This window comes from Oryctolagus cuniculus, chromosome 7 (genome assembly GCF_964237555.1).
Source record: "Oryctolagus cuniculus chromosome 7, mOryCun1.1, whole genome shotgun sequence".
NCBI lineage: Eukaryota > Metazoa > Chordata > Mammalia > Lagomorpha > Leporidae > Oryctolagus > Oryctolagus cuniculus.
This window is the reverse complement of record NC_091438.1, coordinates 162,908,733-162,933,532: the sequence shown is the minus strand read 5'-3', so window position 1 is coordinate 162,933,532 and position 24,800 is coordinate 162,908,733. Positions and strand designations below refer to the sequence as shown.

Below are 24,800 nucleotides of genomic sequence, written 5' to 3'. Positions count from 1 at the left end.
TCCGGTCCCCCGGGGGTGAGCCTACCCCGCTCGCAGCCAGGGCCGGTGACACCAGGTGGACAGCGACACTCCCCGGTGACATGGTGGCAGGCGGCACCCGGCGGGCAGCGGCAGCGCTGGGCACAGGCCACTCCGAACCAGCCTCTGGCGCAGGCTGCAGGAGGGACACGGGCTGGGGCGGCTCCCTGGGGTCCAGGGGAGGGCAGTGCTCGGGCCAGCCCAGGCCCGAGCGGCCAGAGTGCAGGACCCACAGCCCCTCCCCCGCCCAGGCTGCCATCTGTCCCCCTGTCCGTCCCCGCAGGCAGCTGAGCCAGGGCCACGCTCACCGTCCTCACACCGCGGGCCCTGCCACCCTGGGGGGCAGCGGCAGGTCCCCGTGACGTGGTGGCACGTGGCCCCCCGCCGACAGGTGCAGTGCTCCTCACAGCGAACCCCAAACGTGCCCTCGGCGCAGGCTGTGGTGGAGACAGGCGGGGCCTGAATGCGGCGGCCCACGGACCCCACGGGTGGCAGGGCCATGGGGAGATGGCCCCTGGGCAGCCAGGCTGGGGAGCTGCCGGGCCGGCCCGAGAACCCAGGCCTTGGCCCAGCCTCCTCCAGTTCCGGCCACTGCCCCAGGGGCTGGCGGGCTGAGGACGGCCCAGGCCCGGCAGGCCCTGAAGCGTTCGATGCCGGCCGAGTGGCCAGGGCCCTGCAGACGCAGAGACCATTAGTGCACCGCTCCCCCGGGCAGGGCCCCGGCCAGCATAAGCCTCAGGACCAAGTGGGCAGGGGGTTCTGCAGCCAGGATATGGGCACTGCCCCCCCCAACATCTGGGCCCCCGCTCCCAAGGGCCGGGCCAGGGGCCCCACAAGCACAGCCCCCCCAGGGCCAAGCACCCATCGGGCTGCTCCTGGCCAGCTCAGCCAGCACCCGGAGGGAGGCGGGGCCGGCTCCTGACCACCCAGTGAGCCCCCAGCCGTGCCCTCCGTCCCCGCCCACTCACGGCTCTGGCATTGGTGCCCGGTCCAGCCAGCAGGGCAGAGGCAGTGGCCTGTGATCCGGTCACAGAGGCCCCCGTTCAGGCAGCTACAGCTGTGCCGGCAGCCGGCTCCGAAGTGGCCCGGGAGGCACTCTGCAGGGCGGGCACCGGGGTGAGCGCCAGTCCCCCAGGTCAGGGCTGTGTCCACGGGACGCAGGAGCCCCCAGTCCCCGCCTCCGGCACCAGGGCCCTCAGTTCCCACGTCCCGGGGGCCAGGCCCAGGGCACCCCCACCTTGGCCACCCTCACCGTTCTCACAGGCGGGGCCGGCCCAGCCCTCGGGGCAGGTGCAGTGGCCTGAGGCAGGGTCACAGCTCCCTCCATTCTGGCAAAGGCAGGCCTGTCCACAGTTCTCACCGTACAGGCCGGCGGGGCAGGCTGGGGCGGGAGGAGAGTGGAGCAGCCTGCAGGTGTGACCCGTGGGGTCCCCACGGGCGGCCACAGGCGCCCGCCCCCCCTCCGACGCCCAGCTCAGGCATGGGGTCAGGCAGCGTGTTCGGGGGCTGCCTCGGAGACAAGCAGCGCCACCCAGCTGCAGGGCACGTGCCGCCGGGCGCCGCCCTCCGTTCCAGGCACTGTCCCTCCCTCCTCCAGGATCCAGGATTCCCCGGGCACGGAGAGGCCCCGGCCCTTCCTGACTGCTGCCCCAAGGGAGGCCGGCCCTGCGCTCCTGGGCGGGCAGGCCCCATCCAGCCGGGGGCACAGCGGCATTGCCCGTGGACGGGGTCACAGGAGGCCCCGTTGAAGCAGGCACAGGCTTGGCTGCAGTTATGCCCGTAGGTGAAGGCTGGGCAGGCTGCGGGTGGGGACGGTGGTCAGGGGCTGCGGGAAGTGACCCCAGGGCAGGTCTGCCAGGGTCCCCGGGCCGCTGCGGCCAGTCAGTCCACCCTCCCGTGGTGACCGACTCGGCAGAGCAGCCCTGCAGAGGGACAGGGGCCCTCAAGCGAGCAGCATCCTTGGGGCGGCTGCCCGCACCCTCCCGGCAGCACCCGGGGCGGGGCAGGGACCTCACGCACTCTGGGTGCAGCGGGGGCCCCGCCGGCCTGCGGGGCAGGTGCAGAGGCCGCTCACGGGGTCGCAGGGGGCTCCAGCGGTGCAGTTGCAAGGGTTGCGGCAATCCAGCCCGAAGAAGCCAGGCGGGCAGGCTGCAGCAGAGAGGCAGCCGTGGGCGCCCAGAGGTCCCGGGACCCTGCCCCCAGGTGAGGCCCCGCCCCCGGGCCGAGCCCGCCCGCACCCCACTCACCACGCTCGCAGAAGCTCCCCCTCCAGCCAGGCTGGCAGGTGCAGGCCCCGCTGATGTGGTCGCAGGCTGCCCCGTGCTCACACCGGCACTGCTGCCCACAGCCGGGCCCGAAGGAGCCCTGGGGACACCCTGAGGCGCAGCACAGCCCGGGCCCATCAGCCAGGGCACCTAGAGCCTGGCCAGGCCTGCCCCGGCCTCACAGCCTCTCCCAGCCAGGGCCCAGGACTTGAGGACAGGACCTGGCTCTCCCTACCTGCAGGGGGCCTGGATCCACCCCACCCCCACGCCTCCTCTCCCCAGCTAGGAGCCCCTCTTACCACCTCTGGGGCCTAGACTCCCCCCATGCCTCCTCTCCCAGCTAGGAGCCCCTCTTACCACCTCTGGGGCCTAGACTGCCCCCGCCACGCCTCCTCTCCCAGCTAGGAGCCCCACTTACCACCTCTGGGGCCCGGGACCTCCCCCAGGGTGACCCCAGCCCCTCTCTCAACTAACTCGGCCTTGGGAGACACAGGCCGGGGTCTGGGGTCTAAACTGCCACCTGCCCCCTCCCCAAGGGAGCGGGACAGGCCCCGCGCCTCCGAGCCTGCTAACCCAGGTGCGTCTTACATTAGACACAGGTAGACAGGAGGAGGTCTGACCTAGGCTGTGGGGGAAGCCCAGGTTGGGACAGGAAGGCAGGGTCCAGGCAGGTGCGCAGGCCTGTGCACACCTCCGGGGCACACCTAGGGCGGGGCTGGGACTCACGCTGCTCGCACCGCGGGCCCACGTAGCCGGCCTCGCACAGGCACCGGCCGCTGACGGCGTCGCAGCTCACGTGGCTGGCGCTGCAGTTGCAGGCGTGGCTGCAGTCCGGCCCCCAGTGCCCGCTGGCACAGGCTGCAAGAGAGCCCGGGGCACCGTGGGACACAGAACCAGGGCAGAGCAGGCTCCCCAGAGGGGCGGGACGGCCGGACAAAGCCGGGCCAGGGCCCTACCTCGCTCGCAGCTGGGGCCGGTCCAGCCAGGGGCACAGCTGCAGTGGCCGGTGGCCGGGTGGCAGTGGCCGTCGTTGGCACAAGAGCACCTCGCCTGGCAGCCGGCCCCAAACCAGCCTGCTGGGCACGCTGTGGCAGCGGAGGGAGGTGAGCGTGGGGGCCCGGCCACCCACGGCCACAGGCTCGGCACGAGGGCGGGCTCCGGCTGCACTCACCGTCCTGACAGCGGCTGCCGACGAAGCCGGGCTGGCACAGGCAGGCTCCGGTCTCAGGGTTGCAGCTGGCACCGTGCTCGCACGGGGGGCAGATCTGCTGGCAGCCAAGTCCCCAGCGACCCTCGGGACAATCTAGTGTCCCGCCCCAGGCCCGGTCACAGCGGGAAATGTGTGCCTGGCACAGATCCGGCCCCCTGTGCCCTGCTCCCCTCTAAGCCGGCCCAGGGAGGGGGAGGCTGGGTCATCGCAGCCGCAGGCCCCACCCACGGGACGGGAGCCCAGCCCCAGGTGGGATGGGGGCCACGCAGTGAGCAGGCCGCTCTGGGCTCTGAGCCACTGCCAGGGCCCTGGGTCAGCAGAGCTAGGGCAAGGGGCTCCCGGAGACAGCGATCCCCAGACATGATCCAGGCTGGGGTTCCCAGACGCGGAGGTGGGGGCGGGATTACCTGTCACTCACCTGCCCCACAGTCCTCTCCAGCCTTCCCCGGCGGACACTGGCACTGTCCCGTGACTGGGTGGCACGGGGCCCCCCCACAGGAGCAGGAGCCTGAGCAGTTCCCACCAAAGGTCCCCGCCGGGCACTCTGCGGGGGGCAGGAAGGGTCAGCTCCCCAGTGGGGTTGCCCAGCCCGAGCCTTCCCTCCCCCTCCCTGGGGGCTCCAGCCACCGTGCCCCACCCAGGCCCCTGCTCGGCTCGAGTTCCATGGGCCTGCTGAGCACAGAGGGGCCGGGAGGGGTCTCAGAACTGTGCAGGGGAGGGGGAGAGTGGTCTTGGGTACCTTGGGGGGGCAGGGCAAGGGCAAGGCTGACTGGCAGAGCAGAGGCCTCCAGGACCCTGGAGAGCTCCCGGGAGCGGGCAGCCGCTCCACCATCCTTCCTGGCTGTGGTTCCCCGATCCCGACCCCCACCCACCGCAGTGCCTCTGCTGGTCGAGTCACCTGGTGCCCGTCCGGTCCCTCCCATCCCTCCTCCCAGGGTCTGCCCACCCCACCGTCCCCGGCTGTGGCCTCTCCTGGCAGGATGGGAGCCGGGGTGGGGGTCAGAGTGAGCCCAGAGCGCTCTCACACAGGGGCTGGGGCCCCACACACCCAGCCGCTCGCTGGCGTGAGCAGGAGCCCAGGAGCCAGGCGTCCTGCGGAAGGGGCTGCTGTGGGGCCTCAGGAGCCCCCGCGGGCGCTGCAGGGCCTGCCCCAGCTGCTCCCGGGGCCTGGCAGAGCCCTGGGTGCTGCGGCCCTGAGCAGCCACCCCTGGGCCTGCCTCGGGGGAGCCAGGCCTCCCAGGGACACTCAGGGGATGACGTCGTGGCCCACTCCTGCCGGGTCTCGAGGGCCGGCCGCAGCACTCACGTGAAGGGTGCCCACTGCTGTCCCCCACTACCCCAGCCCGGCCTCTCTTCTCCCCAACTCGGCCACGAAGCAGCCCCTGCCCGGCCTCCAGCCCGAGCTCGCCTGTGAGCCTCCGTGGGTGACTGACTGCGAAGGCGCCCGCCCCTTCTCTGGGCTGCACCCTTGAAGAGCCAGACCGGTGACTACACGGCGCCGGCAGAGGAAGGGGCCACGTGCCAGCCAGGCCCCTCCCACAACGCAGGGAGCCCCGGGGCCAGCCCTCACCTTGGCCACAGTCCTCCCCGTGGTAGCCAGGGGGACACTGCGTCCGACACTCGCCGCTCACAGGGTCACAGGCCACGCCCGGAGGGCAGGTGCACACCTGCCGGCACCCCGGCCCAAAAGAGCCCGGCTCGCACTCTGCAGGTGGAGAGGGGCGGCCGGGTGGGTTCTGCGGCCCCGGGCTCCCCCGCCGCAGCCCCACGCCTCCACTCACCTGCCTGGCACCGCTCGCCGCGGAAGCCGGCCTTGCAGGAGCAGCTGCCGTCCCGGGGGTCGCAGGACTGCGTGTGGCGCTGCTCGCACTGGCACTCCTCGGAGCAGCCGGGCCCGAAGGCCCAGGGCGGACAGGCTGCGTGCGCCACAGAGCCATGAGCGGCGCCCACCCCTCGGGCCCTGCCTCCCCTCCCCGGCACGTTCTGGGTCCGCGGCCCCTCCTCTAGAGCGCCCACTTGACACAGAGTCGAGGTCCCAGGGCTTGCTCCGGGTGCTGCCACTTCCCAGCTGGGAGCAGCTCGAGCCCCAGCCTCCCCCTCCCTGGGAAGAGCCCTCCAAACCCCAGGCCTCGCAGCCTCACTGCCAGGAGTGACCACGATCAAAGCGAGCCCTGCACCCCTGGAGGTCTCCCAGCTGTCCCGGGGGCCAGTGTGGCTGCAGCAGAGGGGTTGCCACTTGGAACCTGCAGAGCTGGGCTGGCACCAGCCCCCGCCCCAGCTGGAGGCCTCGTCCCATCCTCGGCAGGGCCAGCGGGACTCACCGAGGTGGCAGAAGCGGCCATAGAGCCCCGGCTCGCAGAGGCAGGCCCCATAGAGGCGGTGGCACCGGCCCCAGTTGGCACAGTGGCATTTCTTGCGACAGTGCTTGCCGTAGAAGCCCTTGGGGCAGCCTGGGGGAGAGGGAGCCTGTGAGCACCCAGGGGGCAGGGACCCCCCTTCACAAAGGCCCTACTGAGAAGATGCTTGGGGGCACCAGGGCCCAGCCGGGGCGAGGGACGGGGTCCCGGATGTGGCCGACCACCGCAGCCCCACCGGGCCACGTCCTCAGCTCTCCACGGAGACCCACGAAGCTCCCATCCACTCTCCCCAGCGCTGCCCTGACCTCCGCCCACAGCGGTCACCACGCCCGATCTCCGGTCCTCGTGCCCCCACCTGGCCAGGCTCCCGGCCCGAGCCTCGGGAGGCCCTGGGCTGGGAAGGGGCTCCGGCTCTCCTGGCCCACACCCCTCCTACAGCGGGGCTCGGGGGTTGAATGGGAGAGTCTGGGTCCCAGCCCCAGGACCTTGAGACAAGCTCGCCTGTATCACCAGGCGGCCACTGCGTCCATCAGTGAGGCGGGCTGGGGGTGGGGCCGGCAGAGGACAGGGTGCGGAGGAGACGCCAGGCCTCCGGGACAGGCTCTGCTGACCGCTGCCCTCGGACACAGTGGCTGTGTTCTCCGGCCACACGGCAGACAGCTCTGACCCTGACCCCTGAACTCAGACTCAGCAGCGCCGCCCAGTCACATAGGATGCAGCCACCGCCCATCGCAATCCCCGCCCACAAATCCCCGCCAGTCCCACACAGCTCCCCTTGAATGCTCCCAGGGCCGGGGAGCTCACTACCTCACCAAGGGGCCATTCCAAATGAGCTTCACCCCTACCCTAGGTGGGCCCTGGGAGGATGAGAAACAGTGAGAGGCCCCTGCCTCTCCCCACTAGGGCCTCGCTCCCTCTCAGACACGACCCAAGGCCTCCCACACAGGACCAGGAGAGCAGGGGCCAGGAGGGAGGGGTGAGGAGGGCGGGTGAGGCGGGCAGGGGTGAGATGGGCTGGGGGCCAGGAGGGAGGGTACAGGAGGGCAGTGGTGAAGACGGAGGGGTGAGGGGGACCTGGGTGAGGACAGAGGTGAGGTAGGAGGGGTGGGGCGGGCTGGGGGCCAGGAAGGCAGTGGCAAAGAGGGAGGGGTGAGGGGGCCCAGATGAGGAAGGAGGGGTGAGGAGGGAGGGGTGAGGAGGGAGGGGTGAGGCGTGAGGGGCAGGAGGCAGGGAGTCTGAGCCAAGCTTGCCGCTGCTCTCCCTGCTCCGCCCACCCTGACCCCCGGCACAGCAGGGGCCCACGCACCGTCCTCGCAGTGGGCTCCGCTGACCCCTGGTGGGCAGCGGCAGGCGCCCGTCACGGGGTCGCAGGTCCCACCATTGTGGCAGCTGCAGGAGGAGCTGCAGTTCTTCCCGAACGTTCCCGGAGGACAAGCTGGGGGCGGCCAGGCACAGGTCAGCGGGCAGCAGGACAGGGGCCCACGCCCCACCCCTCGGAGACACCCCGCCCCCGGAGGGAGGGCCGCCCCGGCCTTGGGAGGGTCCCGCCCCGCCCCGCCCCGCCCCGCCCCGGCCTTGGGAGGGTCCCGCCCCGCCAGCCCGCCCGCCCCGCCCCGCCCCGGCCTTGGGAGGGTCCCGGCCCCGCCAGCCCGCCCGCCCGCCCGCCCGCAGCCTCACTCTCGTTGCAGACCAGCCCGGTCCAGCCCTCAGGGCAGTCGCAGCCGCGCAGGCCCGGGAGGCAGGTGGCCCCGTGGCTGCAGTCCTCGCAGGTCAAGCTGCAGTCGGGGCCGAAGGAGTCTCCCAGGCAGACTGGGGGCAGATGGCGTGGGGCTCAGGAGCGGGCCGGGCTCCGGAGGCCGCCGGCGGGCAGGGCGGGCTGGCCCGGACCGTCACAGGCGGCCACTCACCGAACTTCTCGGCGAGGGTGTGCTCGCCCCGCAGCTCGGCCTCCTCCTCGGCGCCCGCGTAGTCGTCTTGGAACAGCTGCAGCAGCTCGTCCGCCAGCCCCGCGACGTGGGGCAGGGGCCGCACCAAGGGCAGCCGGCCGTCCAGGTCCAGCCCGGCCTCCTCCAGGGCTGGGGAGGGGCACAGAGGCCCTGAGCCGGCCACCAGCTCCCCGCCCAGGCTGGAGGTGGCCCGGCCCCCACGGCCCTCACCCACCCCCACCTCCCGCCTCCTCGGCCCACACCCAGGGACTCCCCCCGCCCCCCCGCTGACCCCACTCAGAACGGAGAAAGCTCCAGGCCCTGGGCTGACTCCCGCCCCGCCCCACGGCCCCAGCCCCTCCCAGCCGCCGCCACAGGGCCGATGCCAGCTTAGGACACGGCCCCTTCTCTCCCCTGCTCGGGGCACAAGCTGGACCCGGGGACCCCAAGGAGCTCGCTCTCCCACCAGCTCCCCCTGAGCCCCACAGCAGGTGGCTGGAGCTGGGCGGTCAGCAAGCCCAGAGGAGGGGGACAGGGCGCCCTGGCAGGGGCTGGCCAGCCACGTGTGGGGTACGGGGGCTACTGGAGCAGACCCCAAGGAGGCCGGGACACAGGGCTGCGGGAGGCAGGGGCCGCTCACGGGTGCAGCCTCTGCGGTCCTCGTCCAGCCGGAAGCCAGCCTCGCAGGAGCACCGGAAGGAGCCGGCCAGGTTGGCACAGTGCTGCTCACAGCCGCCACGGCCGGTGACGCATTCGTCCACGTCTGCAGGCAGAGCCGGGCCGCTGGGCCTGCGCTGGGGCCCCCGCCTGCCCCGCCCCCCACTGGACTGGACTGAGGCCTGGACGGCCACTGAGTGGGCAGCACCTCTTCCTAAGCCCACCCTCCTGCCGCATGGCCTGTCTGTCCGTCCCCCTGACTCCAGGGTCAGCACACCTGTGGACACCCTGCCCGGAGGGAACCAGGCTGAGGAGCTGGCCAGAGAGCAGCCATGACCTCATGGAGGGAGTGGACAGATCAGCGCAGCTCTGAACACAGCAGGCACTCACCCCGTGCCCAGAGGTGGACCAGGGGGCAGGCCGGCCCCTTGCCCCCTCCAGGGGGCCAGGGCCAGCCCGTGTCGTCCCTAGGGTGGCCCTGCTCCCCTGGCCCAGCCGCCCGTCAGCCAGGCAGGGCTCACCCTCACAGCTGCAGCCATCAGAGCCGAGCCGGTAGCCAGCGTAGCAGCCACACTCGTACCCGCCGGGGCTGTTGGTGCACACCTGCTGGCAGCACGGGGAGGCGGCACAGTCGTCGATGTCTGGGGGCACACAGCAGGCGCCGCTGACACACGTGTCCTCCCCGGGCCCACGCCACCCACACACAAACCCACACATGCTCTGCAAAGTGTACCACAGCACAGCAACACAGGCACACACCTGCACACACACACCTACACACACCTGCACACACACACACCTGCAGGCACACACCCGTACACACACACCTGCACACACACCTACACACACCTGCACACATACACACCCGTACACACACACACCTGCACACACACCTGCACACACACCTGCACAGCCACACACCTGCAGTCACACACCTGCACACACACCTGCACAGCCACACACCCGCACACACACCTGCACACACACCTGCACACACACCCGTACACACACACCTGCACACACACCTACACACACCTGCACACATACACACCCGTACACACACACACCTGCACACACACCTGCACACACCTGCAGGCACACACCTGCAGGCACACACACACCTGCACACACACACACCTGCAGTCACACCTGCACACACACCTACACACACACCTGCACACACACCCACACACCTGCACACACACCTGCACACACACACCTGCACAGTCACACACCTGCACACACCTGCACACACACCTACACACACACACCTGCACAGTCACACACCTGCACACACCTGCACACACACCTACACACACACCTGCACACACACACCTGAACACACACCTGTACACACACCTGCACACACACCTGCACAGCCACACACCTGCACACACACCTGCACACACACCTGCACACACACCTGTACACACACCTACACACACACCTGCACACACACACACCTGCAGTCACACACCTGCACACACACCTGCACAGCCACACACCTGCACACACACCTGCACACACACCTGCACACACACCCACACACACCTGCACACACACCTGCACACACACACACCTGCACACACACACACCTGTACACACACCTGAACACACACACATGCACACACAGCCACACACGCACCTGCACACACACCTGCAGTCACACACGCACCTGCACACACACTGCACACACACACCTGCACAGTCACGTGCACCCACTCACATTGTCACAGCCCCCCACAGTCCTGCTCCTGCACACGCAGACTACGAACACAGGGCACATACACACCCCTGTACACACCCCTGTACACACCCCTGCACACACACACACACCTGCACACACACCTGCACACACACACCTGTACACACCTACACAGCCACACACACACCTGTACACACACCTGCACACACGCACATGCACACACACCTGCACACACAGCTCCAGGGCCACACAGCCTGCTGTGGACAAGAGGCTGATACAGGGACAATCGGGGCCCCTGAGCCTCAGGGTCTCCCCAGGAAGGACCCACGAAGTCCATGGCATCCCAGTCCTCCTCCCTGGACACAAGTCCTCCTCCCAGGACACCGGCCCTCCTCCCTGGACACCGGTCCTCCTCCCCGGACACCGATCCTCCTCCCAGGACACCAGTCCTCCTCCCCGGACACCAGTCCTCCCCCCAGGACACCAGTCCTCCTCCCTGGACACTGGTCCTCCTCCCCAGCCACCGGTCCTCCTCCCTGGACACCAGTCCTCCTCCCCGGACACCAGTCCTCCTGGGACACCGGTCCTCCTCCCAGGACACGGACCCTCCTCCCAGGACACCAGTCCTCCTCCCCAGACACTGGTCCTCCTCCCAGGACACCAGTCCTCACTGGACACTGGCCCTCCTCCCCGGACACCGGCCCTCCTCCCTGGACACCAGTCCTCCTCCCTGGACACCGGTCCTCCTCCCCGGACACCAGTCCTCCTCCCTGGACACCAGTCCTCCCCGGACACCAGCCCTCCTCCCTGGACACCAGTCCTCCCCGGACACCGGCCCTCCTCCCTGGACACCGGCCCTGCTCCCCGGACAGCAGGCCCTGCAGTAGGTGCTGGCGCGGGGCCGGAAAGGGTGCTGACAGGGCTGAGGGGTGCCCGCGGCTGACGCCAGCCCCAGTCTCCTGGGTTCAGGAGCAGGAGGGGCTTCCAGGGCACGGCACCCAGTCAGCCCCGGACTCGGGGTCGGCGAATCCCAGGTCTGGGTGCGGCGGGGCAGCCCGCAGGTAGCGCCTCTCACCGACGCAGGTCTTCTGGTCCTGGTCCAGCTCGTAGCCCCGGGGGCAGGTGCACAGCGGCCCTGCGCTGCTGTGGCTGCAGCCGTGGGAGCAGCCGCCGTTGCCGGTCTCACAGCTGTTCACAATCTCCATTTCGACCCCTGCAGAACACGGGTGTGGGTGGGGTCTGCAGGGCCCCACCCTCCCTGCCTCTGACAAGCAAGCGCCGCCCCGTGGCCAAGGAAGCGTGTGGGATCCCAGGGAACTGTGCTGCTGCCCCGGGCACCCCTGCCCTGGATCCGGCCCCACTGCCCGCTGCCCACTCACGGTAGCACTGCCGGCCGTCAGCTCCCAGCTCATAGCCTGCGTGGCACACACACTTAAAGGAGCCTGCGGTGTTGAGGCAGCCGTGCGCACACTGGGCCACCCCGGAGGCACATTCGTCCACGTCTGTAAGGGAAAGACCACGTGGAGGGGGCGGGGAGGTGGGCGGAGCCTCCGGCTGACCCCACCACGCCGCCATCCTTCTCCCGGGCTGTGGCCACGGGCACAGGCGGTCAGGACCCAGTCTGCTGTGCAGGCGACCGCTCCGGCCATGCCCCCTGCAGAGTCTGAGGGGCCACCTGGCTGGGCGCCCGGAGAATGGACACGCTTCAGACGCCGGAAGTCCCTGGGGCTGGGGCGGAACCCCCGAGGCTGCTCGTCCCAGCCCTGCCTGTGTGATGGGCACAGAGCGGGCGGGGCAACCGAGGCGGCAGAAAGTTCTAGAAGCACCAGCCGCTGAGCCCTGACCCTGATACTGACCCCCAGGGCCTCCACACCCCGGCTGGACGCTGTCCTGTCTCCTGACCAGAGGCCTCCTTAGGCTGCACGGGGACACTCGGAAACAGAACCTGGCCCTTGCTCACCCACGCAGCCTTGTGTGCCCCAGTCCCTGCCCTGCAGAGCCCCCCAGGGGTGGCGCCCGCCCAGCAGGATGCGCTGGGGCGGCCCCGGTCAGCCCTTGGCAGCTGGCTCAGGGCAGGGCGGCGGGGGCGTCCCTACCTTCACAGGCCTTGCGGTCCACGGCCAGCTGGTAGCCCGCGTGGCACGCACAGCGCGCGAGGCCCCGGAACACCTGGCACGTGTGCATGCAGCCGCTGTTCCCATCCGCACACGGGCTTCTCCCTGCCGTCACGGTCCCGGGAGGAGGAGGGGTTACAGAGGGAGGTGGGGATGGGCTCTGGGGTTCAGGGCACACGTCTAAGGGACGAAGACGCCCGCCGTCCCCGCATCCTGAACCCCCCCAGGTGCACGGTCCGAGGCCCAGCCCGGCGGTCAAGCCCCACCCCCAACCTCTCTGCGCCCTGGTCAGCGAGCTCCGGCAGGCCCGTCCAGCCCCGGCCCCCCGCTCCGTGTGCTGCCGGAGACACTCACGGACGCAGCGCCTCCCGTCCTGCTGGAGCTGGAACTCGGGCCAGCACTGGCAGCGGTGCCGCGTGGCCGTGAGCTGGACGCACTGGTGCTGGCAGCCGCCGTTGCCCAGGGCACAGGAGTTGAGGGCTGGGGAGCAGACAGGAACTTGGTCAGCACTGGAGGCTGGCCCAGCTGCTGCTGGCCCCTGCCCCGGTGCCAGTGGGAGCGCGGACGGCACAGGCGCCCCGGGACTCCCCGGCCACTGGGAACCCCGCTGCTTTCCCACCTCCAAGAATCAGAGGCCCTGGGAGAAGACGCCACCCCCCACCCCCCGCCCTGGCTGACAAGCCCGGTTCTGCTTTCCTGGCCACCAACAAGGTCCAACGGGATCGTGACTGATGGCCCACGCTCCCTGCAGGAGGCGGCTCTGCACACACGGTCTTGGTCCTCAAGCCAGGGCAAGGGGCCAGTGTGACACCGCCAGGGTGGCCACCATGTCCCCATCTCCCGAGGTACCCTCGCAGGCCAGGCCAGCCCGCACACCTGACCACGTGATGGACATGGGCACCAGGGGAGACCACGGGCCAGCGGCTGGCACCCTCGCCCTCCTGCTCAGACCCCTCAGTGCCCAGGGAAGCCTGAGTCCCCAGGGATGGAGCACAGCTGTGCCCACGGCCGGTCCAGGAGGTGGGAGGGGGCGCTGGGCCCGCACCAGAGCAGCAGGCGGCTTCTTGGCAGGAACCGTGGCTGCGACGGTCTCCGGCGATCTCCGTGTGGTTGGGGGGGGGGGAGTGCGAGCTGGGGGGCAGGGTGCAAACGCGCGTGCCCAGGGAGCTGAGCCCGGAGCCCTGAGCGGCAGACCGACCTCCGTAACTAAAGCGCCACAGCCTGGGGGGGGGGCGTGGTCATCCCCCGTGGGCGGCTGGCTCGGCCCAGGCTTGGAGGAGATGCTCGCCACTCAGGCCGGCAGGCACCATGGAGGGGCCGGCGCTCGGAGGCCAGGTTCCTGGCAGCAGTGGGAGCGCGTGAGCCGCCGCGGAGCACAGAGAAGCCTGGGCTGTCGCCAAGGGCAAGGATCCCTGAACACAGCTCGTCCAAACCCCAGCCCTGCCCGCCTGCCACGTGGGGCGTTGGGGGCCAAGCCAGTCAGCCAGCTGGGGTACTCGGTGTCCCGGCCACCGGCCCTGGCGGGGGCAGACCCAAGAGAGCCCATCAGCTTCTGAGCCCCCTCCCCAGGCCCTGCCTCCAACGCCGCACTGGCCCTCCAGGCCACACGGAAGCCCACCTGACTCGCAGCCCGGCCGGCCTCACCTGCTGCGCCCTGCCCAGCCCAGCCCAGCCCTCCCTGCGGAGGCTGCCACGGGCCCCGGCCGGCCCCACATTCCTGGGGGCTCTGTTTATTTGTGTTCACCACACCAACTGCATCCCGGCCGGCTCGGGACGCGTAATGGGAACCAGAAGCCCTTCCTGGCAGGGCCGGGCAGGCAGGGCTGTGAGCGCGGGGCCGAGGAGCAGGCTGGGCCGGCCCCGCGGGGTCCAGGACGCAGGGCACCGTGGCGGGGCTGGAAGGAAGGGGTTTCCCCGAGGGCTTCCCCCGACAGGCACAACCCCCGGACAGGCCTAGGGGCGAGGCCGCCGGGGCAGAGGGTGGGCTGGGGGCGACCAGGAGGGGGCCAGGGCTCCCCACACCCTGCAGAGCCATCTGCTCGGGCCACACAGCCGGCACATTCCAGGGAGCCCAGCCAGGGTCAGCCGCAAGGCCCACGGACTGCCCGATTCCCGGAAAGCCGCAGGAGCTGGTGGCACAGAGATGTTTCCAGCCCAGCTGGGGGACACACCCGGGGACCCCTGCCCGGGGCCATGGTCTCACGCCTGGTCACAGCCCAGCCAGCCAAGGAGACCAGGCCTGGAGGGAGGTTTGGCGCCCCCTGGGGGCCAGCACCCTGCTCTGTCCTCGACACGCAGCCCTCAGCTGCCTCCTGGGGACAGCGTGTGGTCACAAAGCAGGCGCCACCGCAGCCCCACGTTCGTTCCCTCACGTCTGTGACGCCGCACGGGGCGAGGGCCTGCGGGGCAGTGGTCAGCAGGCCTGCTGGGGGCGTGGCTTGGGCCGTCCTGCCCAGGGCCCAGCGCTGCCGTCTGTTTGACGTCCAGGTGAGACACAGCTGACCACACCTGGGGCGCCTGGGTCCTCCCCAAGTTCTTAGGCTGGAGCCCCCCCGGCCCTCGCTGCGGCTGTGCCTGGAGACAGGGTCTACACGGACACAGTCGAGGTTAAAGGCGCTGACCCCGTGGACCGCCCTGCTGAGAAGACACACAGAACTCAACCTCCTTGCTCTCACAGCCGGCCCTCACCGCGAACAAGCTGGCCGGCACCTGCCCTGCGACCCCCGGCCTCCAGAGCTGTGAGCAGATTGACTGGTGCCTGGCGGTGGCAGCCCGAGCAGGCTGACAACCCTGACCGTCTCGTGACAAACACCAGGTAGGCCGGGTCACCCCATGGCAGCCGGGCTCCTGCAGTCTACAGAGCTGGGCTGCAACTCCACCTTCTGCCAGCAGAGGTCTCTGCTGCTGGACACCCTTCCCCCCAGCCCAGAGGGAGGCCTGGGCGCTCAGTGGGAATGGGGCCCTCCCCAGAGCAGGGAACAGCGTTCTAGAAGGCTCCGCCTGTGCCAGCTCGCTCCCCGCTCCTGCAGGTGCACAGCTCCCGACAGGGGGCACTGTTCCCACACCCGGGACTTGGGGCTTGAGCCAAAGCCAACCCCAGCGCCAGGCATCAGGTGCCATCCAGGGCATCTGGTTTGTCCACCAGGGCCGGGGTCCCCAGGGCGGGCCCACAGGCAGCGGGTCTCACACCGGGGCCCACAGCGGCCCTGCCCACCCCGGGAGCCCGTGGAAGCCCGCTGCAGCCCGTCTCGGGTTGGGAGGGGACGGAAATCCCGTCAGGGCCTCCGCGGCTTTGCAGGGACGAGCTGTGCCGGTGCAGAGCCTCGGGACGGGCGGCCCCCCAGGGCCTCCCCTCTAACAAGGAGCTGAGGGGGCCGTTTCGAGCCCTCCCCCCAGCCTCCTCTGCGTCTTCCAGTTCCTCCAGGGCCCTTGAGCTGGCACTGCCTCGACCGCTGTCCCCCCACGCCCCGGCTCCTGGGGACGGCGGCTGTGGCCTGGGCGCCCTCCCCACACCCCCACCCCCAGTTCCACGACTCCTTCGAGGCCCGAGGCCCGGGAGAGCGCACACAGGGGGATCCCAGCAGGCTGGGAGGCTCTGCACAGCTGGCCACCAGCTGCACCACCTGCCGCACAGCTGGCCACGGGGGCGCGCTCCCATGGGACTGCTTCCTATTAGCATCTGCTAAGGATCCGCGCGGTCTGGGTGCAGAGGGTGCTGCTGTGACCCAGCGCCAGCCCACGCCCCGCACCCGGGACCCGGGGTGGGGGGTGGACGGAGGGCTGCGGGGGTGGGGCGTCACACTTCCCAGGGGCTGGGCATCCAGGCCCAACCCTCAGAGCCCTGGCATGGACTGGGCAGTGACCTCCGGGGGTTGCAGCCAAGCCGGGACAGGATCCCCCGCAACAGGGGAACCCTGAGCCACCCCCCAATCCTGGGCCTGTCTCGGGTCCACTGCAGCCAAGGGCGGTCCCTTTGGATCAACGTCCCTCAGCCTGCCTGGGGAGCAGCCCCCACGTCCATCACAGCTGCTTCTCAGGCCCCACATGGAGGGCTGTGGACAGGGGCCCACGCTGGCCACTCCCAATGCCGATGCACTGAGCACGCCACCCACAGCTCAAGGAATCCCACAGCAGAGTGGGAGGCCACCAGGGGCCAGGGACAAGCAGGGACAAAACGCCCCTGGGAGCCCCGGAGCGGGGGGGACATCAGGGTGGTGCCAGGCAGGGGCGACCAGGGGACAGGGCTGATCCCGCCACAGGTCCCAGCTGCCCCCAGGGACTTCTAGGGAGAGAAGGTGCTTCCCCAGTGCCCCTCGGCCAGACCCTGGGGGGCCCCGGTCACCAGGGCGGTGCTAGCCGACGGGAGGGTGAGCTGGCGTGGGATCCCTCTCAGCAGACAAATGACCGGCGGTGGCAGCAGAGCGACAGCCCCGGGTCCCCGGGTGCGTGAGGACTCGCAGCGACCACACGGCAGCACACAGGTGCGTCTCACAGGTGCTGCCAGGCGCAGCCAGGAGCGGGCCCAGCACCGAGAAGGCCGTGGAAGTCCCTGGGGCTCCCCCTGCTCCAGTGGGGTGCACAGTGCCAGGGCTGATGCTGGAGGGGCTTCCAGGACCACCCGGGGGGCCCTGGCACCTGACCTGACAAGCACCACCAGCCCAGCCTTCTGGGGCCCGAGCGCCCACACAGCACTGGGCGGGCACCAGGCCAAGGCCACCCCTGCCGGGCTTCCTGAGGCCAGCAGCTCAGGGCTAGCCCCAGCAGCTCAAGGTTAGCCCCAGCAGCTCAGGGCTAGCCCCAGCAGTTCAAGGCTAGCCCCAGCAGCTCAGGGCTAGCCCCAGCAGTTCAAGGCTAGCCCCAGCAGCTCAGTGTTAGCCCCAGCAGTTCAAGGCTAGCCCCAGCAGTTCAAGGCTAGCCCCAGCAGCTCAGGGCTAGCCCCAGCAGTTCAAGGCTAGCCCCAGCAGCCACTCCCGTCTGCATGTCCTTCACAGATCCGCCCTGGTCCTGGGCCCGTCCGGGGGTCTCAGTGCAGGCACGGGGGGCACATGTACGGTTTTGATGGAATCTGGGGAGCAGCAGCCCCGCTCACCACGGGGGCCTCCTCCACCTGGGCCAGCCCAGGGAGAGCCCAAGGCCATGGCCACAGGCCGGTCCTTCCAGGGGCCTCAAGGTTAAAGAGCCCCCCCAGCTCCCAGGCGCCCCCTGCAGGCAGCAGGCTGGGCCACAGCCCTGAAGGCTGGAACCTCCCGGGGAACATCTCGGCATTCCTGCATCTGTTTCCACTTTGCGCCCTGCCCGCCCCAGGACACGTGAGTGTGGGCTGGCGGGCCGCCGGGCCCCATGAGCAGGGACCAGGACGAGGCTGCTCAGAGCCGCCTGTGGCCACTCCAATCACCACGGTGGAGAGAAGGGGCGACCCACCCCCACCTCCCAGAGCCTCTCAGGCCGGACGGCGGGGTCAGCCCCGTCCCCAAGCCAGCCGGGACAGGGGCACTGCAAACAGGACAGCTGCCGGCCTCCCCCACCCTGGATTCTGGGGTGCAGCCCCTCCCCCGGCCCGGCTCCTGGCCTCGGGGACCCATGCAGCCCCTCCCCCAGCCCTGCATGGTAACCAGGCCACCGTCTGCACGGCGAAGACTGTGAAGAGGAGACAGAGGGCCGCAGTCCTGCTTCCCAGCTGCCCCTCTCCCCCGGCTCCAGGGGGGGGCACCGGCAGGCCAGGGCGCCTGCTGACCACTGCAGATGGCCCGAGCCTCACAGCGGGAGTCAGTGTGGCCACAGGGGGTGTGTGGCCCAGCTCAGGGTCGGGTCCTTCCTCCTGCCTAGGCCTCGGCTTCCTCACCTGCAGGGGGAGCTGCCGTGCCCTCCCAGGCACAGCTGCCAGCCAGGGCGCCCAGGCCACCAGGAACGACGGGCCCCGGGAGAGCCCATCGGGCGTCGCAGTCCAGGGCACGGGGACCCGACCCCCGCCCAGACATGAGCAGGCCGGGCAGGCACCTGCAGGACACTCACCCAGGCAGGTCCTGCCGTCCGTGTGGAGCCGGAAGCCGGGCTTGCACTCGCAGAGGTAGGAGCCTGGGGTGTTCACGCACCTGTGCTGGCAGCCGCCATTGTGCGCGAGGCACTCGTCCACGTCTGGGTGGGAACGGGGAGAGGGTGAGTAACGGCGAGCGCCCACCAGGGCTGGTTCCTCCCGCCCGGGCCGGCTGGGCAGGAGCAGCAGCCCGCAGCACGCGGGGAGAGGCTGGGCTCCTGGGCCCAGGTACGGGGGGCGTGGCAATTCAACACCCGCGCGGCCCACAGCCAGGAATTCCCATCCCTACTCCACCACCTCCCAGTGCCTTTCACGACTGAACCGGGGACACAGCCAGAGGCTCGGGGCGGTGCCGGCCACTCTGCTGGGGCCGAGAGTCCAGGAGGAGACGACCCTGCTGGGGCCGAGAGTCCAGGAGGTGACGACCCCGCCCAGGCTGAGGAATGGGCACCCCCTGGAACCTCGGAACATGCCCTTGTCTGGAGGCTGCAGATACGGCCAAGCTGGACAGGGAGGGGCCTGGACCCCGTGGTCAGTTTCCTGAGGGGTCACAGTGAAGACCAGGCACAAGAGGGAGCCGGGCGGCCAGGAGCCACGCGTTGTTGGAACCACAGAAGCCAGGGAGGGCCAGGAAGGACCCTCCCCACGGCTTCCGGGGGAGAAGGTTCCGTAGGTGCCCTGAGCTCAGATTCTGGCCCCCAGACCGAGAGGGAAGAGGCTTCTGTTGTCTGAAGCCCCCCCACCCCGCGCCGGGTGTGCTGTCACAGCAACCCCAGGAGACTCTGGCCGGGGGGTCCGCTGGGGACCCCGGCCGGGGAGCGACCCACAGCCCTCCCGCCCCTCCCGCCCCTCCTCGGGGCTCAGCTGCACCGCAGCTCCCTCTCCCTGCAGAGCCCACCCAAGGCGGGGGGCAGGGGCAGAGGAGGGAGGGCGAGGGCCGTCCGATATCCAAGGGGGCTCACGTGTGGGGTCTCCGTTCCCCACGGAGGACAAAGCAGACACTGGCCAAAGGCGGCGGAAGCAGCCCAAGGCCACGGCCAGCCTGCAGATGCCCCCGTCCGCCCCGGCTCACCCCCTGCCCTCACAGCCCTCCACCCCAAGTGCCCTGAGCAAGGCAGGCTGGAAGGACGGGGGAGGCACAGGGGCTGGTGGCTGGGGGGCCCTGGGCAGGGCCGGGCACTCCACTTCCACGGAGCCCCTCCCTCCGTGACCACACGACCGCCTGCAGGCTTGGTCACAGCAAAGCGCCGGCCGGAAGCAGCGGGGCCAGGGCAGAGGCTCCTGGGCCCCTCCCCAGGGCCAGAGACCCCTCCCCACCTTCTGCGGGAAGGCAGCTCGCAGCCGGAGGCAAGTCTTCCTCGGACACCTGTGTGTGCGGCCCCAGGTGGGCCCCTCCCAGCCGCCGGGAGAGACCCACGGAGGGGGCGGGCAGGGGCTGCACTGGCCAGCACTGCCCAGACAACTCCCCAGGGACCCTAAGGTGAGCATTCCAGCACAGCTCTCCTGGGTGGGGCTGAGGCCTCGGGGTGCCTTGAAACACCAGCCTGGGTGCACTGTGGGGCAGCCCTCCCTGGGCCACGGGGACCAAGGATGACCCACAGAGAGGCCGCGATGACAAGAACCCACCTGCCCAGGGGCTGCAGGGAGGCGGGAAGGAGGCTGCGCTCGGGCAGGGAGAGAGGTGACCACAGGCCACGGCTGTCACTCAGGCCGGTAGCACCTCAGGCTGCCAGGCTCAGCGGCCAGCAGGAGCAGTGTGGGACACCTGCCATCAGCCCAGAGGTGTGTGGCTGGGGCCCAATGCCAAGGCTGTGGCGCAGGCCCTGACTGCTAGCTGTGCCTTGGTGGGGACATTGGGGGTGGGGCTGGGGGCGTGGTCTCTGCTCAGAGCCACCGCTCCCCTGGGAGCAAACCCTAGGACTTCCAGAGCCAGGCCCCTGCCCAGGGAGGGGTCTCTGCTTGGGACCGCCAGGGTCATCTGGCCCATGCACAGGCCACGTCCACTCTGAGGAGACCCTGGGGTCCCTCCTCAGCCCTAGAGCTGCCTCCGACAAAAGGCTGCCAGCAAGAGCAGGAGCGCCACGGAGCCACGGCGTCACCGTCCCAGAGCTCGGCAAGGGGCTGCGGCGACGGCGGAAAGAACATGAACGCCAACGCTCAGGGGCCCCAGAGCCGGCGTCATGGGCTGAGCTGTCCGCTCAGGGGCCCCAGAGCCGGCGTCGTGGGCTGAGCTGCCCGCTCAGGGGCCCCAGAGCCGGCGTCGTGGGCTGAGCCGCCACCTGCGACACCAGCATCCCTGGTGGGCACCTGAGCCCCGGCTGCTCCACTTCCCATCCAGCTCCCTGCTGATGCATCTGGGAAAGCAGTGGAAAATGGCCCACGTCTGGGGCCCCAGCACCCATGTGGGGGGCCCGGAAGAAGCTCCTGGCTCCTGGCTTCAGCCTGCTCCAACCCTGGCCATTGTGGCCATCTGGGGAGTGACTAGCAAGTGGAGATCTCTCTCCCTTTCTTTGTAACTCTACCTTTTAAGCAAATAAAATAAGTCTATAAAAAAGAGGCCCCCAGCAACCCAATGAAACCAGGAGACAGAGGGCCCAGGGTGCAGTGAGGGTCTCAGGACCCGCCTGGACAGGGCAGGTTGGCAGCACCCAAGGAGGGGGCCCAAAGGGGTGCTCGGGTCCCCGACACAGCGCGGGGCACGGAACACAGTGCAGGGCACGGCAGGTGCGTGGTGAGAGCTGATGGTTCCATAGCGCCCCTCACCATCAGCTAACAGCGCAGCCGAGGGGACCTGGGCCCTGAGGGCAGGGACTCCAAGCTGTCCTCCGAGCTCTGGCCGGCCCTGAGCTGGGTCCTCCACATCTCCCAGGCCAGTCTGGGAGCCCATGCTCAGCCACGCCCCTGGCACTTGGAGGAGTCTGTGGCCCTCAGGCCGGCCTAGGAGCCGTGGTCGCTCTGCAAAGAACCCTGGGGGCGGGGTGGGGGGGCTGGCACGTGGTGGCCCTGACAGTCACAGGGCTGTCCCTGCTCATGCCGGTCTCTGCCAACCCGCCAGCCCTCCTGCAGCCCAGAGCAAGCATCCAGACCCCAGCGTCCCCCTCCCCTACCCAAGGCTCAGCCCAGTGTCTCCCAGCCCCACTGCCTCTGGAACACACAGGCCCTGGCCAGCTGACCTCCCGCTCTGCGGACGAGGCCCCTTTGGGCGGAGAAACAGCCCAGAGTGGTTACCTGGCCCTGTCCACTGCTCCCTCCAGGGCCCACCTGGTGGCAGAACTGAGCTGTGCTCAGATGGCTCCAAGGACCCCCACAGGCGCCGTGCCTGCAGCTGTGGTCCCGGGCGGGCGCCCCGGGCGCCCCGGGCACAGCGGCCTCCAAGGACGCCTGAACAACGCACCCCAGGATGCCCACGGCGTCCCCCTGGGCGCATCCCAGCCAAGGGCCGCTGCAGACGGGGTCACGGCACAGGTCTGGAGACGCCAGGTTACCGTGGTGTCGCGGGGAGGGCACAGGGTCAGCCCAAGACCTTAGGGGCCGAGAACACAGAGGGTGAGGATCCGGCAGAGGCCAGGGGGCACGTGTGCTGCTGGCTTTGAGGACAGAAGGGGGCCACAGGCCCAGGAACGCAGCAGCCCCTGCAAGGGGGCAGCAAGGTGTGGACCCCCTCGGAGCCCCCGGGAAACCTGTCCCGAGGACGCCCACAGCGGGCGCTGAGCTCCACAGCGGCCGGGCCATGAATCCACGTGGCTCTAAGCCACTCAATGTGTGGCCACCGTTACAGCGGTCACGGAAACCGGCCCAGGACACATCCGGGGCAGCAAGGCCCAGAGGCTCACAACCGAGCAAGGCGTCCTTGGTCCTGCATCCCCTGGGCGATGGTCATGGCCAGGCTCGCAGGAGCCACCTGCCTCCCCCCACCTCCACAAGCTGTGCACCCTCCAGCCACACAGCACACCCACAGCACTGAGTGGGACCAGTGCCCCACGCCAGCCCGACGGCACATCCCACAAACACCGGGAGCCGACACCCGCCCGTGCCAGGGACCAGCCCATCCACTGCCCCATCTCCAGGCCCAGCCCACAACCCCGGGGCAGCCCAGGGAGACGCACGGGGCAGCCATCCGGTCCCCTGGTCCAGCCGCTGCCCCTGGTGCCTGGGGGCTCTGGCAGCCTTGAGCCGGATGGGCAGCACGCCCTTGTGGCCTCGCTGTGCCAGCAGGGCCGGTTCCCTGGGAGCCTGGCGAGACCTGCCGTGTCTGTCCAGCAACGGGAGCCCACGAGGCCTTCCACCAACCGTCACTGTGTCCTCCCGGCAAGGCTCACGGGGCAGCTGGGCAAGGCCGGGCTGCCGCCACGCAGCCGCTGCAGGAACCACCGAAGGCAGTCCCGTTTGGGACTGCCGGCACTTCCAGGAAATGCAGGGCCCTCGGAGATCCCGCCAGCCAGCGCTTCCCCGGGGCGGCCACCAAGTTCAGAGTCCTGCCTTGTCCCCAGACGCGCAGGGAGCACACGTGATCACCCACAACCCTGCGCTCTCCCGGGAGAGCAGGAGCTGGCCAGGAGCAGGGCAGGGCAGGGCCTCAGCTCGCCCAAGCCAGCCACGCCCAGCCCGAGACTGGATGCTCCACATTCGGTGTCACCACTGGTGGGGAGACAGGCTGGCCTGGCCCTGGCCCTCCTAGTGGGAGGACGGCGCAGGGGAGGCGGGCAGGGAGCCTGCGGCCCAGGGCTCCACGTGCCCTCCAGGCGCAGAGCCAGCCGGTCTCCAAGGAGCCACAGGTGGGAACACCTCTGGCTGCCTATTGCCCCCCACCCCCATGATGCGGGCGATGGCCCCCCGGGCAGCTGCACACACCACACGCCCCGCCCACTCCTGATGGTGCCCCGCTCCAAGCCCTGCAGGTGTCCGGAGCTGGCACCAGCTCCTCCTGCAAGCAGCAGGGGCCCAGGTCAGGCTGCTGGGCTCCCAACGACACGCAGACCACTCAGTGCCGAGCCTGCAAGCTGGGGAGGGAGCCGGCAGGAGACCACACACACACAGCCCCCAGGGATCCCAGAGAGGGAGACCCACTCTCCGCTGCCGCCCTCCTGCGGACCCCCCAGCTGTGGGTGCAGAGGAGGGGGCACCCCTGGGCCGCCCAAGGACAAAGGCAAGGGGGTTTCTCCTCCCTCGAGCCCAGTGACCTTCCTGCTGTGGGCAGGGCCAGCTGGCCTGCTGGGCCCCTGCCGTGCAAACTTTCAGAAGAGCAAAGAGGGCGGCGCAGGCAGGCACCCTGGTCCCGCCCGCCCCGCCCCGCCCGCCGGCGCCCACCTGGCCTCTGGTCACCGGCGCTCACGGGGTAGCCCGCCTGGCCCAGGTGGCACGGGTAGCAGCCCCTCCAGAGGTAGCGGTAGTGCGTGCCCGCGACCCGCGCCAGGCCCCCCAGGAGCCCGAGGCACCACAGCGCGGCCAGCCCGCCCCGGCCCCGGGACGCCTCCATGGCCGCCGGCCGCGTAGGGGGCAGGAGCGCTGTGCGGAGCCGGCAGCCGGGCCCAGCTCTCTGGCTGGGAGCTCGGCTCAGCGCTCTGTACTTCGGAGTCCGGGCGGCCACGCACTCTCCGCGGCTCCAATCCACTCGGCTGGGCGCCGCAGGGAGCAGCTCTGGCCCCTGGCGCCCCGCCCCTCGTCTTTAAGTTCTCAGCTTTCCCCCCGCCCCCCGCAGGTAACAGCCAAATCCCTGTCTGCCCGAGGGGGCCGCCTGGCCCCGCCCCGTCGCCCCAGGGGGCCGTCCGTCCCAACCCCCCTGGCCCCGGCCCCGCCCCGTCGCCCGCAGGGAGCCGCGCTGGCCCCGCCAACACCCGCCCTGTGCATTCCTGCGCGATGCTCACAGAGGAGACCCAGACAGACCCGCGTACAAACGCAGGCACAGCCAAGGACACGCGTGCACAGGCAGACCCGAGCGTGCAAACACGCACACAGGACGCCCGCAGAGACACGCACCAACACGCTTGCAGCGCCAGCACGGAAAAGCAAGAAGGGAAGGGAGCCACCCCGGCGAGGCCAGGGCCCCCCCACGAGGAGGCTGGCAGGGCAGGACCCTCCAGAAGTGGTGAGGAGGCCACAGCAGCAAAGCGGGGTCCCTGGGGGTGAAGACGCCCCACCCTCAGTCCATGTCCGGGGGGCCCTCCATGGACCAGGGCCAGCACCCGGGGGAGCCCCCGTGCCCCAACACAAGCAGGCAGGGCGGCGGGCTGGTGAGCAGGAGCCCTGGCCCAGGAGCAGCCACTGGCACAGGCGGCAGACCACAAAGGCCACGAGACGCTAAACCCTGGCCTTCATGTTGGTCAAGGGAGCAGCCCAAGGCCCCGCCCTCCCCTGCGTCCCTGGCGGGACCTACGCGTTCAGCGCTTCACCTGCAACCCTGCGTGTCACACTTTCAGAGAGCAGGGTCTGGGATTCCAGGCCTCAGAGACCCCGAACCCCGACCCTCTTTGAACACTCTGTCCTCGAGGGTGGCCAGGCTCCCCCCGCCCTCTCCCT

At 70.2% G+C, this 24,800-nt stretch overlaps 1 protein-coding gene across 7 annotated transcripts in view; it reads right to left on the bottom strand.

The window, feature by feature from the left end:
• Positions 1-24,800, bottom strand: part of MEGF6 (multiple EGF like domains 6) — an 80,140-nt gene that overhangs the window by 5,211 nt on the left and 50,129 nt on the right. For 3 of the 7 annotated variants that reach the window (XM_070077076.1, XM_051839687.2, XM_051839688.2), the window contains 23 exons: positions 18,263-18,385; positions 12,605-12,730; positions 12,233-12,355; positions 11,516-11,638; positions 11,212-11,349; positions 8,953-9,072; positions 8,415-8,537; positions 7,757-7,924; positions 7,527-7,658; positions 7,156-7,284; positions 5,814-5,942; positions 5,274-5,408; positions 5,063-5,197; positions 3,911-4,036; positions 3,454-3,585; positions 3,239-3,367; positions 3,009-3,140; positions 2,265-2,393; positions 2,038-2,166; positions 1,271-1,399; positions 987-1,115; positions 327-455; positions 26-154 (listed from right to left, as the gene is read on the bottom strand). In XM_070077076.1, coding sequence (XP_069933177.1) covers positions 26-154; positions 327-455; positions 987-1,115; positions 1,271-1,399; positions 2,038-2,166; positions 2,265-2,393; positions 3,009-3,140; positions 3,239-3,367; positions 3,454-3,585; positions 3,911-4,036; positions 5,063-5,197; positions 5,274-5,408; positions 5,814-5,942; positions 7,156-7,284; positions 7,527-7,658; positions 7,757-7,924; positions 8,415-8,537; positions 8,953-9,072; positions 11,212-11,349; positions 11,516-11,638; positions 12,233-12,355; positions 12,605-12,730; positions 18,263-18,385 — 2,997 coding nt within the window. Of the gene's footprint in view, positions 1-25; positions 155-326; positions 456-986; positions 1,116-1,270; positions 1,400-2,037; positions 2,167-2,264; positions 2,394-3,008; positions 3,141-3,238; positions 3,368-3,453; positions 3,586-3,910; positions 4,037-5,062; positions 5,198-5,273; positions 5,409-5,813; positions 5,943-7,155; positions 7,285-7,526; positions 7,659-7,756; positions 7,925-8,414; positions 8,538-8,952; positions 9,073-11,211; positions 11,350-11,515; positions 11,639-12,232; positions 12,356-12,604; positions 12,731-18,262; positions 18,386-23,591; positions 23,916-24,800 lie in introns of those variants that run through there. The other 4 variants (XM_051839692.2, XM_051839689.2, XM_070077075.1 and 1 more) reach the window with 4 other exon arrangements.